This window comes from Alosa pseudoharengus, unplaced genomic scaffold (genome assembly GCF_046254945.1).
Source record: "Alosa pseudoharengus isolate Yale_2024_CS ecotype anadromous, Long Island Sound unplaced genomic scaffold, YU_APseudo_1.1 YU_APseudo_1.1_scf_1, whole genome shotgun sequence".
NCBI lineage: Eukaryota > Metazoa > Chordata > Actinopteri > Clupeiformes > Clupeidae > Alosa > Alosa pseudoharengus.
In genome coordinates, this window is record NW_027468564.1 from 42,498,482 (window position 1) to 42,513,505 (window position 15,024).

At 42.8% G+C, this 15,024-nt stretch overlaps 1 protein-coding gene across 2 annotated transcripts in view; it reads right to left on the reverse strand.

The window, feature by feature from the left end:
- ero1b (endoplasmic reticulum oxidoreductase 1 beta) overlaps positions 1 to 14,430 on the reverse strand; it is a 24,641-nt gene extending 10,211 nt beyond the window's left edge. Inside the window, exons 1-10 of one of the 2 annotated variants that reach the window (XM_076289844.1) lie at positions 13,975 to 14,430; positions 11,587 to 11,706; positions 9,618 to 9,701; positions 8,854 to 8,895; positions 4,093 to 4,175; positions 2,954 to 3,027; positions 2,660 to 2,780; positions 929 to 975; positions 333 to 344; positions 151 to 177 (exon numbers count right to left, since the gene is read on the reverse strand). In XM_076289844.1, coding sequence (XP_076145959.1) covers positions 151 to 177; positions 333 to 344; positions 929 to 975; positions 2,660 to 2,780; positions 2,954 to 3,027; positions 4,093 to 4,175; positions 8,854 to 8,895; positions 9,618 to 9,701; positions 11,587 to 11,706; positions 13,975 to 14,136 — 772 coding nt within the window. In that variant the 5' untranslated portion in view covers positions 14,137 to 14,430. Of the gene's footprint in view, positions 1 to 150; positions 178 to 332; positions 345 to 928; positions 976 to 2,659; positions 2,781 to 2,953; positions 3,028 to 4,092; positions 4,176 to 8,853; positions 8,896 to 9,617; positions 9,702 to 11,586; positions 11,707 to 12,737; positions 13,870 to 13,974 lie in introns of those variants that run through there. The other variant, XM_076289845.1, reaches the window with a different exon arrangement.
- Between the last annotated feature and the right edge of the window lie 594 nt (positions 14,431 to 15,024).

Consider the following 15,024-nt stretch of genomic DNA (forward strand, 5'->3'; position numbering starts at 1 on the left):
TAGCGTACTGAACAAAATAATGGGTGCACTGGCTGCCTAACTCAACTCAGGCGAGCAACCTCATTATAACCTTTTGGTGCTGTCAGAGATGTAGTTCCCTACATGGCCTGTAGGAGGCACTGAGGAGGCAGAGATTAAAATAGTGCTTACCTTCCAGCCAGTTATAGAAGGCCTCACCTGCCAAGAAACAACACGAGGACAAATATTGAGTTGAGCACTTAGTCGGGTCGTGGGAAAAGACATCTGCCTCTCTTGTGTGGAGAGTTACGTAAAATGCAAGATAACAGCTGATAAAATATCTCAAATATAGTCGACAGCAGGGGAAAACTTACCATCATCATCCCCTGTGAGGGAGAGACAGAGAGAGAGAGAAACAAATACTGGTCAAGGCATCAAATAATTCAATAAAAATAAAGTTATTTAACAAGCTCAATTAACCAGTGCAAGGGTGCACCTGACAAGATTCCTGTGGTGTATGACCTGTACGTCACAGTAAAAGTGTTCTAGAAGTTTCACAACATTCCACTGAATTTGCCTTGACTCCTTAAGTATCAAATTAAATATTTAATTTAATTAAATTCAGTTAAAACAAATATAACATTAAAAGCCCATATCAACTAATTCCCCCTTTTTAAATCTCAGCTGTTATGTTCAGCCTCTAAATTGTATTTAATAAATGCAGCTTAGCGGTGAGGTTGGCATGAGACTATCGTGCCAGCGAGGGTCATTAACACTGGGCTGTGATGAGGCATGTGGCCGCTGGACATGAGGGCCACCTCATCACACAGCCGGGACGCTGTCTCATTATCAGTGGGGGAGATTGAGCTGGCACAGGGTCCACTGCACAGTGGACACAACACAGGACAGAGCAGGGTGAGAGGGGGTCGATGTGACTGGGGCAGAGGAACACACACACACACACACTCACCTCGGCTGGGAGCCAGGGGGTTTAAAGGCCGGTACACTGATCTGGGCCTGCCGAAATAGAAAACAAAATCCCACTCAGGAAGGTGATAACATGGTGTGTGTGTGTGCGTGTGTGTGTGTGTGTGTGTGTGTGTGTGTGTGCGTGTGTGTGTGTGTGTGTTGATATGGGAGAAATGTGATTTATGGCTTGTGTGAGCCAATATCACAAAGAACCAGTAAAACCACAAACAGTAAAACAGGAACAAGAGAACTAAAATATGCATGCATGAGGAAGTGGTGTGTGTGTGCAGTGTTTCCCACAGAATTGAATTCCATTTGTGGTGATAGGTTTGCAGAATTAACTTGAATGCAACAGTTTTTAACAAATTAGCACAGCGTGGTTATGATGCTAACCAGCTTTAACTCATTGAGTGCCAAAAACGTAATATTACGTTTTTCCTTCCCATGCGTTGAATGCCAAAAACGTAAAAACTTTTTTAAATTACGAAACTAGCCACTCTAACACACCTTATATGTGATTTTGGGAACTCTGTGATGAATGGAATATATGACGATCGAAAACTCATGAAAACGCACAATCTGGACATTTTATCATAACTCGGTTGCCGCTTTGGGTCGAATCAGTGACGCATGCACGTCAGCTCAAAACCAGGCCATTTTCGTGGGTCTATCACTAGGTGGCAGTCTCGCCAGGTCACTTCCCGGAAACTTTACAGGCAACACTTCATATTTCATGAAAGACGTTATATCTCCATTTCTAGAAAAAAAAACAGCGATTTTGATGAAAACTAGCCACTGTTTAGCTTGGGATTTCTCAGAAACAGAGGTGTGTAGAAATACACGGTTTGCACCCACTGAGAGCTTACCTTTAAGTCTCACCTTTCAAACGAGCCATTGTATGTGTTCATAGCTATAACACAGAATATGCTGTGGCTGTACAAAAATCATCAACAATGGTCTAGATTGCTGGCACTCTAGGACAAAGCTTCCGAAAACAGCTTTGCATTCAATGAGTTAAGCACAATTTAGTACAACCTGGAAAATCATTGTGTGGTGGACAATGTTGATATTGTGGTGGGCCGCCAAAAAATTCAATTTCAATTTATTGTGCTTATAGAGCGCCAAAACATTACACATGTATCATGGCGCTTTACAGTATGTAGGCAATCAGAGAAAAAGGAAAGAAAGGAAGAAAAGAAAAGAAACAAAGAAGGCCCATGGGTAACAGGGGAGAGGAAAAACTCCCTAGAATTGGAGATACATATAGGAAGAAACCTCGAGCAGCTCCACGACTCAAGGGCCTGACCCATCTGCCTAGGGTCAATACAGAACAGTAAGGTCTGTATACATGACAAATGCATATCATAGTCAGGTGTAGGGAATAGGACATGTTGTTTAAAGCACCCGAGGTGAAAGTTACAAGAGTTGGGGTGATTACGTATCCGGTATGATAATGCATTAATCCTGATTTAGTGACAGAAAGTTAAAATAGTCCAGCGTTGGAATTGTCTAGGGGAAGGGAGTTGTCTCATTATCAGTGGGGGAGATTGTATATTGACAAATAAGTCAATGTATGGGAAACACTGGTGTGTGTGTGTGTGTGTGTATTCCTGCCTGCATGTGCGTGGGTTTGTAGGTATCTGTGTGTGTGCATACAAACGAATGAGTGTGTGTGTGTGTGTGTGTGTGTGTGTGTGTGTGTGTGTGTGTGTGTGTGTGTGTATTTTCATACTTGAAGCAGTTCTCCTCATAGATGCTGTTCCACACCCTCCAGGCTGAGGGGCCCTTGTAGCCCGTGTAGCGCTCTGGGTTCAACATCAGATCCACATACTCTGACTCTGGAGCCGTCTCATCTGGAGGAGAGAAGGGGGGGGGGGGATTAAGTTAGAAAGCAGAAGACAGGGGAATGAAGAGCAAGTATGCACTTGCACAATAGCCAGTATAGTAACACAGCAAATGTCACACACCACATCGTTTGCTAATGTCTGTGTGAAATTGTCCTCGTCATGTCATGAAGCACACTCACCGTCCAGCTCACAGAAGTGGTCTTGGGCGTCGTCATGGCGAGCCCAGTCTGCAAACGCCTCTTTGCTCTGGTTGCTACAAAGACAAGATGAGACGAGAATAAATGAGACGGAACAACCAATCAGACAAAACTGGGAGACAAATAGAGACACTAGAAAACCAATTAAAAAACTGAGCAGTATTGATTTGTGTATACACACACACACACAGAGTATATACATATACACACACCCTTGTGGGAAAAGGTCAGTAATCCCTACTAATCAATGCATTGTAAATTAATAAAGAAATGTCCCACTAAAATGCATAATGCCATTCAAAATGCAGTCATTTATTATTTTTTTTTCTGTGTTTCGGTATGTGACAGTGGTCGTATAAACATGAGCATCCATGAATGTAACCCTTCCATATGGGAAGAAAGATGAGCTTGACACTACTGATAATGAAGCAGTAGCTTCCCCTGACGACGCTGATGTGTCTTTGCACCTTGCTGTTCCCAGAGCAGTCATTTTGACACAGCATGGGCCATTCTTTTTTGTATATTTTGTTCCTGTGCTGTTTGTTTTGCTAATGTCCTTACAAGTCTGAATATACCCAGGCTACTCAACCCACTCAAATTCCAATCACTCCTCCTCTCTATGTGTTTACTCACCCTAAAACACACAGAGCTGATGGCTCTGCAGAAAAAAAAATACAATGATACACGGGCAAACTTTTAGAGCAATGTTGCTAGGCAACCACTTAACAGTTCCATCGAGTGTTCTGATTGGATGATCATGACAATTTGCCAGAATTTTCCAGAAAATAAATTGTTGCCCAAGGTCGATGGGAACATGCCAGAATAATAATACACAGGATGGAACACAGCCCAGCAACACTGCTCAAAGGTTGCCTTGTTCATCATCAACTTCAAAATAGATTTCTGCCCCAAGCAGGTGTTGGTCACAAGACAAAAAAAGTCTTAAACACCAGATTAACACCATAACACAAATGTAGTGTTCGAAATGTGTAACGTGTTGATGTCTGATTCAGTGAGAGGCATGTGAAGCAAAAAGCTGGTGAACTGCTGATGCTAAATGCTAAAGATTGGAGAAATGCTCTGGACTCTGGAGTTAAAGTGTGAGATGTGGTGATTTTTACCTGAGTGTGCTGTTGATGGCGCCCAGATTCTGAATCTGCTCACACTCTGTAATGTCCTCCACGGCGTTCAAGGCCTTGGAGTACTGCCATGTCGAAGGAAGAGTCGGAAGAAACCAAGAAACGGAGAAGCCAAAGGGAGAAAAAGGAGGGAAAGTAAGAGTTTAGCTGATCACACACCATTTGGGAAAAGTCTGGTGCACCTCAGAATCAGAATCAGGTTTATTGCCAAGTAGGGTTTCACATATTTACAAGGAATTTGCTTTGGTCTCAATGTGCATGACATACAATAATTAAAATACATAAAATACAAGAACACAATAAATACCGGTAGACAAAATGTTAGGATGAGACAGACAACAATAAGTATAGCAACACACTGAGTTTGCAAACAAACAAAAAACAACACAAAGAGCACAAAGACACCGAGTCAGCCATTCACCTATACATAATCCTTGTTTATGAATACACTGCAATACAATGGGGTATTTAACAGGCTTTAAAGAATGTTACACCAACAGCCACTGCTACACTGCAAAAACTGCTTATCTAATAAAATGGGTTATTATTCTTATAAAGATCATAATATCTAGTTGGTATTGTTTTTAGTATAAAGACACTAGCACTTTTCCATAAAATCATTTGACTTAATTTAAGAAGAGTTAATTTAAGAAGAGTTTGACCTACTGTATCTTAAGAGGTCTCATCCTGAAAACAAGCAAATATGTCTGCCAGTGCGTTAAGCAAATTTGTCTTGATAAGACAAGTCAAGATAAACTCTTCTTAAATGAAGTCAAAATGAAAGATGAAACACTTTATTGATCTTAATATAAGATAAATAACACTTGGTTAGATTTAATTTTTTTGCAGTGTAGGTCTATAACTATAAGCTACGTAGGTTCAGCAGGTACGACTAAGATAATCAGATCCCGCATGTAACCGGTAGGCGCTTGTGGAGGTGTGTGCAGTCATCCAGTGACTAGCTAGCGCTCAGCAGTCTGAGTCGTGTGTTAGCGGTAGGATATGGGTCACAGGCCTGAGGCTACAGCACAGGCAGGGAGCGCGCAAGCAGGTGGGACGGCCTCACCACCAAATGAGTCAAGTTTACATAAGTATATTACACACGCTTGCACACAGAGATGCAGGGGCGCGCACACACACACACACACACACACACACACACACACACACACACACACACACACACACACACACACACACACACACACACACACACACACACACACACACACACACACACACACACACACACACACACACACACACACACACACACACACACCCACATACTCTCTCTTACTCTCTCTTTCTCTCTCTCTCTCGCTCTCTCTCTCTCAGTCACAGTCACACATACAGACACACACACTTTTTAGCTGGATCAGAGGGAACCCAATGTTACTGGGGAAAAAAACAGACCGATGTTCACACCAATGACATTCTTATACTTACTAACAAGAGAAGAAAGAGAAAGGTCACACACTACATCAGAGAGAGAGAGAGAGAGAGAGAGAGAGAGAGAGAGAGAGAAGGCAGGGGACTGGAAAAAAAAGAGTCTATTTTTGGTCTGCAGTGCGAAGTTCCTCTGCTGCTACTCTCTCTGTCTGTCTGTCTGTCTGTCTTTCTCCCTGTCTCTCTCAAAATCTACAGATAGTAGCCTATATCTCTACAGATATAATGAAACTAAACCAAAGATTTAAGCTCCCACAAACTAATCTAACTTAACCTACCTAATTTAATTGGTAACACTTTACTTGACAGTATCGACATAAGAGTGACAGGACACCGTCATGACACATGAAACCTAACCCTAATCCTAACCTCTAACACTAATCCTAACCCTAACCCTAACTCTAACTCTAAACCTAACCTATGACAAAAACCGAATATCACTTAATAACAGAAGTGTTATGTCATAAAAGTTTATGACTTGTTTATGACACGTTTGTGACAGTGTTATGTCACTCTTATGTCGACACTGTCAAGTAAAGTGTAACCATTTATTTTAACAACACATGCCTTTTATATCCCCATCACCCTATTGTGTCAGCTCAGCTAGAAGTAAACATTGCATTACACATTCTGAATAAAACATACATACATTTCTGTTTCTAACTCGGCTTGTTGATTGGGGCTGCACTATAGGTGATCCAACCACAAATACAGTAAACCGGTCAGCTAAATAAACGTAAATATGTACCTTATCACATTGTGTGGCCCCCTGGAAGTGCAAACCAATAGACTATCTCAGGTTAAGTGCCTACACTCCAACAAAACCTTTGCAATACATGTGCGGTGTCCGCAGATAAGAAGAGTGCTGCGAGGTGGTGGACAAGTGCTGACGTGTGTACGAACAGCATGGCAGTGGACGCCGCGACCTTGCAAGCAATCAGATGTTCCTGATGTCCCAACCATGTTCGCAGCAAACACGGGGAGCCCAGCCAAAAATCAGCCTCCCTCGCACTCACCACAGGAGGGAAGGAGAGGAGAGAGAGAGCAGAGAGAGGAGGAGAAAGAGAGGAGAGATGAGGAGAGAGAGAGAGAGAGCAGAGAGAGGAGGAGAAAGAGAGGAGAGATGAGGAGAGAGAGAGAGAGAGAGAGGAGGAAAGAGAAGAGGGAGCAGGGAGAGAGAAGAGAAAGCAGGGAGAGACCGCAGAAAGGAGAGGAGAGAGCAGAGAAGTATAGAGGAGAGGAGAGAGAGCAGGGAGAGCAGAAAGAGATAAGTATAAGTAAGTATAAGTATATATACTCTAGTATATATACTCTTTTGATCCCGTGATCCCGGGAAATTTGGTCTCTGCATTTATCCCAATCCATGAATTAGTGAAACACACTCAGCACACAGTGTACACACAGTGAGGTGAAGCACACACTAATCCCGGCGCAGTGAGCTGCCTGCAACAACAGCGGCGCTCGGGGAGCAGTGAGGGGTTAGGTGCCTTGCTCAAGGGCACTTCAGCCGCTTCCTACTGGTCGGGGTTCGAACCGGCAACCCTCCGGTTCCAAGTCCGAAGCGCTAACCAGTAGGCCACGGCTGCCCGTGGTCAGATCAGAAAAAAATTAAGAGTTAGTGAGAGAGAAAGTGAGTCAAGGATGGAGGGAACCAAAAGTGAGAAAATGTATGGAAGAGAGAGAAAGAGAGAGAGAGAGAGAAAGAAAGACAAAGAGAGAGAGAGAGAGAAAGAGAGAATCAACAATAGTTAGGGGTTGAGGTGCCCTGCCAAGCTGGCCTGCTGCTCACCCCACTACCGTCTTTTACAGGAGGGAGGAAGAGAAGAGCAGAGGGAAGAGCACAGAGAGGATGAAGGGATAGAGTGCAGGTAAAAAGAGAAGAGAGGGAGGAATGGATAGACAGAGGAGTAGGAGGCTAGCCTGCAACTCACCACTGCCAATTTCAACAGGAGGGGAGGTAGAGAGGGAGGAGATGAGAAGAGAGGAGAGAAACAAAAAGAGAGAGAATGCAACGGTGAAATGGTGGGAAAATTGGAGTGAGAGGTATGGAAGAGGGAGAGGAAGAGAGAGAGAGAGAGAGATTGAAAGAGAGAGAGAGAGAGAGAGAGAGAGAAAGAGAGTGCACAACAAACCTTGAAAGAGGAGGTTAAAAAAAGATTGAATGAGAGATAAGAGAGAGAACGAGAAACGGAAACGTCAGACTTCAGACAAAGGCTCATATGCTCATGTCTGAGGGCCCAGCAGGCCTAAGAGAATGTTCTAGAAAGGAAGGGGGGGGGGGGCAGCATGAGCTCCATTAGCCACAGCAGCCTGGGCTAAAGCAAACAAAAGCCAAAAGCAGTCCACACACACACACACACACTCTAGCTATTTCTGTCCCAACCACTCCACTTCATAAGCGAGGGACCTGCCAAACCTGCCGAGGGACCTGCATAAAACAACTATGGGTAGAACACATACGCATGTTATTATGGCTGGGATCTTTCTGCATTGAGGTATTAAGGCCTGATATGCCTGAACCTATAAACCTATGAATGAATACATTAGCACAGCATCTACACCGAGGGAAGAAAGAAACTGTAGCTGTGGCTCTTCCACTGGCTCTTAGTCTCTTTATTTTCCACTTTCACTACATGTAGAGGGAAAAAAGTCCATTCACCCAGGATCTACAGGACTATATATTCCCAAAAAAACAGTATTTAAAATGTCATATTTAAGAAAGTGTAAGGAAGTATGCACAAGGCCTTATATGAAGTTTGTAAATCTCAGTGAATTTTTAGTCTAATTATTTTTGTCGTTAGAAAGAACCGCTGTCGCAGTAGTGGTGTCATTATTTATTATGTATTTAACTTCAAGTACTGAATATACTTTAATGAGAGTGAAACCGCTGACAGGAAACCAGTCATCCCTGCTGACAGGAAACAGGAACCAGGAACAGTTGCACATTCTTAGAGACCAAGGGCTCTCATTTTCATAGTGGGCAATATCTTGAGTCTAACTTAAACTAACATAACTATGCACACACACACACACACACACACACACACACACACACACACACACACACACACACACACACACACACACACACACACACACACACACACACACACACACACACACACACACACACACACACACACACACACACACACACACACACACACACACACACACACACACACACACATCGTATGATCACTTCAGTTCATGCACAGGACATTGGTGGGTCCAACACCTTGCCCCCAACACACACCTTTTCCTAAATCCTACCCTGCCGGCTGAGGTCCTTACCTTGTTGTAGTTGCCCGACTTGATTCCCACGGGGATCTTGCTCTGTAGGGGAGACAGAAATAGGAGTTGGTCATCACCATCGCCACCTCCAGGCCTCCTGAGCCCCCCGAAATCTCCTCTCTACCTCCCCACAGACTACCCCGCCTAGTCTCATAACTAGTCTCATGGGTGTGTGTGTGTGTGTGTGTGTGTGTGTGTGTGTGTGTGTGTGTGTTGACTGGGCCAAGAAACACTCCAGTCCGGTGAGAGTTTTGCAAAGGTAGCAATGTAAGTGCACTTGGAACACGTGGTACAGCTAACAAAGCCAGCATTTGGGCTGCATTACTCAGCATTACTCAGAGCATAGGACTGGGCTTATATGGTACTTGTGACCTATTGATAATTTACAGGTTGAATGTATTGATATACTTCTGCAAGAGTGTGTGTAGGTGTTGAGGTATTGGATTCAGAACTTTTAATTTTTACATTCATAAGTAACTTATGTCCTGATCTTTTTTGTTTTGTGTTCTTCGACATCGATGAGATGACTGTTGTTATTTCATTCTGTTCCTGTGCTGTCCCTGTGTATATCTGTGTGTGACTATGTCTTTAGGGCTAAGAGGGGACAGTATGGTTTTGCAGTGTTAAGCGCTAACAAATGTGTATTTCCTTGTCTAGTTAGAGCAGCTGGTGGATCTTTAGGTGAAGTCGTGCTGTCTCTCCTTTGATGCGCATCCTTAATAAAAAATAAAACTCTAGGTGATGGGGTGTGAGTGGGGACTTACCTCCGGGCAGGGCTCCACGTGGCAGTCTTTGATGGAGCAGTGGCCATCGTCCACCCAGAAGGGGCACGGACGCCTCAGGTTCACCTGTGTGTGGGGGTTTCCATAGAAATCAATGGAAAACAAGCAGTGTGTAAAAAAGCACATGCACACACACACCGTCACTGAGGCTCTTACAAAATAGCTACATTCATAACTAAGTCTTTTAGGAACCCAGCTTTCTCAATCAGCTCACTTATGCGACCCACAATCAGATGCACTGTCAGGACCTGCTTTTGATCACAGCTTTAGAGTTTATTTTCTTGTTCATTTGTGTGTGTGTGTGTGTGTGTGTGTGTGTGTGTGTGTGTGTGTGTGTGAGAGAGAGAGAGAGAGGGAGAGAGAGGCAGAGGGGCAAGTAACGACTAAGAAAAACAGATCAGCCGACCTCTACACACAGCCCTGGTTTCAAAATGGTGGTTCAGCCTTTCTCTCTCTCGGAGAGAAACTCATTACACGCTTCCTGGGGTGGCTTCCGTGCCCCCTATCACACTCAAGAGACGTAGCAGCTCTATCCTGTCCTCTGCCACGTCAATGAAAAAAAAAAAAAAAAAAAATGGAAAAATACTGCCACATCAGCCTCCCCCTGTCCGCCCCCCTCCCCCGCTCGTCTCAACACTTGTGAGAGGTCCTGTTATGCATGACTGGTTGTTAATTTAAAGCAATGGGCCGGAAGGAGTTTTTTTGGTCCAAAACAAGCAAACTACAGTAACTAGGTAACAACCAATAAACTTGGCTTGCAGTGATTAAAGACAGTCCAGCAGACCGAGGGAACCATAAAGCCAACTAGATGGACAAGCCATATGGGAGGGCTCATTATTTATTAGTAAATGTGATAATGTATTCATTCACACATACACAGTAACACAGAACAAATGCATGGTTTACCTTAAAACATATAAGTCAGCTCTTTACCAGATTTATTTTGCAGGTGTTGTAAATGACCAATGGATTCAGGATATGTTTATAAATACCTTTTTACTTACAGCCACATCTGTATTTGTGGCTGCAGTAAGAGCTGCTTTTCCCCCCAGGATGCTCAACCCAAAGCACAAAACTGTATAATGAGGGACCAATCTGGAGAGCTAGTGAGAATGACAGGTGTGCTTGTCAGTCCTTACCAAGAATTACCACATATCGATGAAAGGACTCTCAAAAGTTCTGTAGGCAACGTATTTGGGTGTGTCCTTGAAATGTTGAAAAGTTGGTACCACAACATTATAAATTCAAGTGTTCTTAGGTCGGGATTTACGTGAAATTCAAATGGTAAGCAGATGTCAACTAAGGCCCTGCTAGCCTTGTGACTACGACAGACAACAGAACTATTGTTTGTGGCATTGTTGATTTGTTAACATTCAAACACCTGTGTCTCTCAAAGCGGGGAGGGCTGGTGGTTTAACCAAATCCTGCGTTTTGGTTTGGCTCCTGGTTTACACAAAGAAAACACCTAGACAACGGACACTACAGGGAACTGCAGTATTGTCTAGCTGAGTTGCATTCGTTTTTTTAGGCTGCATCCTTGGACAACACAGATTATCCCTTGGACAACGCCTAGGACATCCTCAGATTATGCCTTGGACAATGACTAGGACACCCTTGGACAATGACTAGGACACCCTTGGACAACGCCTAGCCCACACCACACGCTCCCCAAAGTTACACGTCAACCGCACATGCAAATGAACACACACTGACCCACACTCATTTGCATTGGCTGACCGAGAGGAGTACAAGTGGGCAATGTGCCGGAACAGAAACTAGCCGAGTCATTTTAGATAAAGCTGACAATTCTAGAGAGAGGTTTGAGGATATCAAACTTGTTGGGTCGAAATTTTAAAAGCTAAGACAGTCCATTTGCAAAAATTCTGTGGCTTTAGAATGACATCTCGGCAGCCATCTGGATGTCATTCAAGGCAGAAAGAAGCAAACTCACCTTGTAATACCTGAAGAAGTCTCTCTCTGTGAGCTTCCTAATGAGGGGGTAGACCTTGAAGTTGTTGAAGACATCGATGCTCTCGACATCGCAAAAGCAGTCGTCCAGAACACCAGTCAACTGAATGAATAGGAACAGAGGAACATTGAGGTGTTACATTTCAAAGGTTCTACAGAACCAGTTCTAGAAACTTCTCAGAGGAAGACAGGACTTTGGTAAAAAAAAAAAAATCTAATTCTAAAGATATATAAAAGTAGAATACAGTGATATTTTACTCCATCACAAAACATAAATAACATGAGCCTAATAGAATAGAAACAAAGTGATGTGAAGCCAAACCAATGACAGACGTGGTTGCTACACTCCACCTGGTAACTCGTTGACATCATGGTTCTGGAGAACCCCTGTTTTCAGCTATAACCCAGTGATTCAATTTTAATATCAAGTGAAGGTAACAAGCTTGAAAAGAATAATAAAAAAAGCTAATTTGTTTTCAGTGACATTCAAACATCCAGTCTGTTTAACACTTCCTGTAATTGATATAAACTGGTCTAGGGTGTTAACCACTATCTGTGCAATGTTGTCAGTCAAATGGGAAAACAATGTCTATTACATACATTGATGTAAATGTAAAGGTAAATTAACTGCCAAAAGCCTTAGCCTGACCAGTTCTTCAGATATGCATTAGACACTAACAGCTGCTGGGAAGCTTTAGGAGGGACTGAGTCTGACACTGGACACCAGACAACAGCATACATAATTTAAGCCTTAATCAAATCATTCCAACAGGTCGGGAGGTAAAATAAATAAATTAGTAAACAGGTTTAAGTCAAAGTGACATCAATAAGTGAACATGTCTAGGTTTAAAGTTATTTTTCAGTCCCCTCTGGCTTCAGATGACTACTGGGACATAGGGTAACGATGAAGTGGACTACAGTAAAATCTCTGGTCTGTTAAATGAAAAAGCCTGAAAGGACCAGGCTAGGTTTAAGTCAAAGGAAAATACGAAGAATATAATCTCACAACATCCAAGACTAACATCTAGAGACATCTCGAGGGAACGCTTTAAAATATGATGACATGGGTTGGTTATCACAGACACATCACCGTTATGAACTAAGAGGAGCTCGTGATGCCAGTGTGAACCCAACCTTAGCATGCAGTAATCCAAAATAAAGAATGTGCAGTAACGATGTTGTCCAAGGGCTACAAATATTTCCGGACATGTCGTAAATACGGAACTTTCGCTTCTTCTGGCTTCAGTTCATTAGTTTCAGAACTTTGTTGCTAGTCTCTCTCTTTCTTCTGAAGTGCTGCCATTGCTAAACCAAACTCCCGAAGACAAAGTCGCTATATGAGCAGTTGATGCATTATTATGCCAGTAAGGGACTTTGCTGCGTGGATGAGAGCGTGCCAGAGGTGAAACAGTCTGCGAGGATGAGCTGTCACTTTGGGGCCACTTGCTTTTTCCTCGTGCCCATTCTGTCCCTGCAGGCACCGCCTCCAAAACAAAGGTGCACGTTCGTAGAAGACAAGTTCTGACACCTCCCCCGTTCTCTGTGAATTGTAGTTTTTGTTTTTTACACTGTCATAGCCTCGGGAGGTTGGTCTCACTGTACAGAACTACATATCCCATTGACACGATTAATAAGATGTTATGTCTATCCAATCAGGTTAAACCACGATTTACAACAGAAAGGGGTGCGCAGTGTTAAACTGTTTGAAATATGTGATTGAACAAGACAAACAAGTATTAGACTAGAGGGAATATTACAATAACATATTTTACGTAACATTAGGCAACATCATTTCAGAATCGGACACGGTCTACGTTGAATGTGATACTCAAAATAATAGAAGCAACACAACTGTCTAATGTCTTGCTTGTTGTAACATTAAGGACAACTTATTTAAGCATTTCGGCTAGGCTAGATTAATCTTCAACCACTTTGAAACGTTTAAGCAACCCAAGTAACTTATGCCTCTGTCGTTCTAAAATTCCATGCGACAAAGAGAGAGAATATGCTCGAAGTTGAAACACTTCAAAACATTTCAACGTGATTTGCCTTAAACGTCCACGCCAATATCCAACATTTAATTAATAATCCTGATTGCGGCTGGTAATCAGTTACTATATGCTAATTCAGTGACGAACGAGGGGTTTGTTTTAGAAGAATTCTCATTATTATCTAGCTATGCATGTCAAAACACGAAATACCACTTCCAAACTATGAAAATGACGTCAAATGAAGGTGACTGTGGAAAATGCGAGAACACTGACTAGCAAGTCACCCATCCTGTTTTATACCTCTGATAACAAAACCTCTGACACATTCTGTTCGAGTGCACACATACAGACACATGTTCTGAGTTTGGCGCAAAGCTTACTTGGCAAAAACAGCTTTGCTCTTCGTTGTCGGATGCACTTTTCTCGGACTGACGGTTCTGTGGCGTGTTGACGTTGTATTGAAACCACCCCTGAACAAAATCTCCAAGGAGCAGCCACAGTAATACAAATAGTCCTGCGTTCTGAACCGTGACTTTTAACATTACTGTTGCACAATAAGTATGTAACCGTGACTATAAACAAAAATGACAGACTGACCAAATGGCATCGAACTAATGGTTTAACGACTAACGTTAGCTAGCTGTAGTTGGCTAGCCAGTGCTAAAGAGCATTCGTCTTTTACCGCCGGTAGAGCTTAACTACACTGTTAAATTCCATAATATAGGTTCTGTTGCACGGAGATATGTTAAGCTATTTCTAAATTAAACTATAAATAAGCCTGAAAACAGCAACACTAGTTGTACGGTCTGCTTCCACGGCGATCAACATTCGTGCTGTCCATGATACGGCAAGCGCAAAGGATCATTTTTTCTCATGACCGACCTACAGTTACAAATACGCCACAGAGCCGCAGTAGACCTGTGTGAAGCTGGCCCCCCATGTTACTCAAAAATGATTAAAAACACTGATATTCGTTTGTGCTATGTTTGTGCCGGTTTGTGCCGTAAAAATTATCGTTTGTGCTGTTAAGGGTTTTAAGTAATTTAACTTTACATTTTTCTGGCCAGTGACGTCACTCAGCCCCCCATACTTGTCCAAATTTCCCCAAAATAGTCTCAATCGTTTGTGCTACGTTTGTGCTCATTTGTGCCGTTAAAAGTAACATTTGTGCTACTATGTTTTTTAAGATATTCCACGTTATTTGTTACACGTGTGACGTCACTCAGCCCCCCATCAATGTCGAAATCTTTCCAAAATAGTCTCAATCGTTTGTGCTAGGTTTGTGCTGATTTGTGCCGTTAAAATAAACATTTGTGCTACTATGTTATTATGGTTTATTTATTACTCGCGTGACATCACCAGCCCCTCGTCAATGTCCAAAACTCACCAAAATTGTCTCAATCGTTTGTGCTATGTTTGTGCTGATTTGT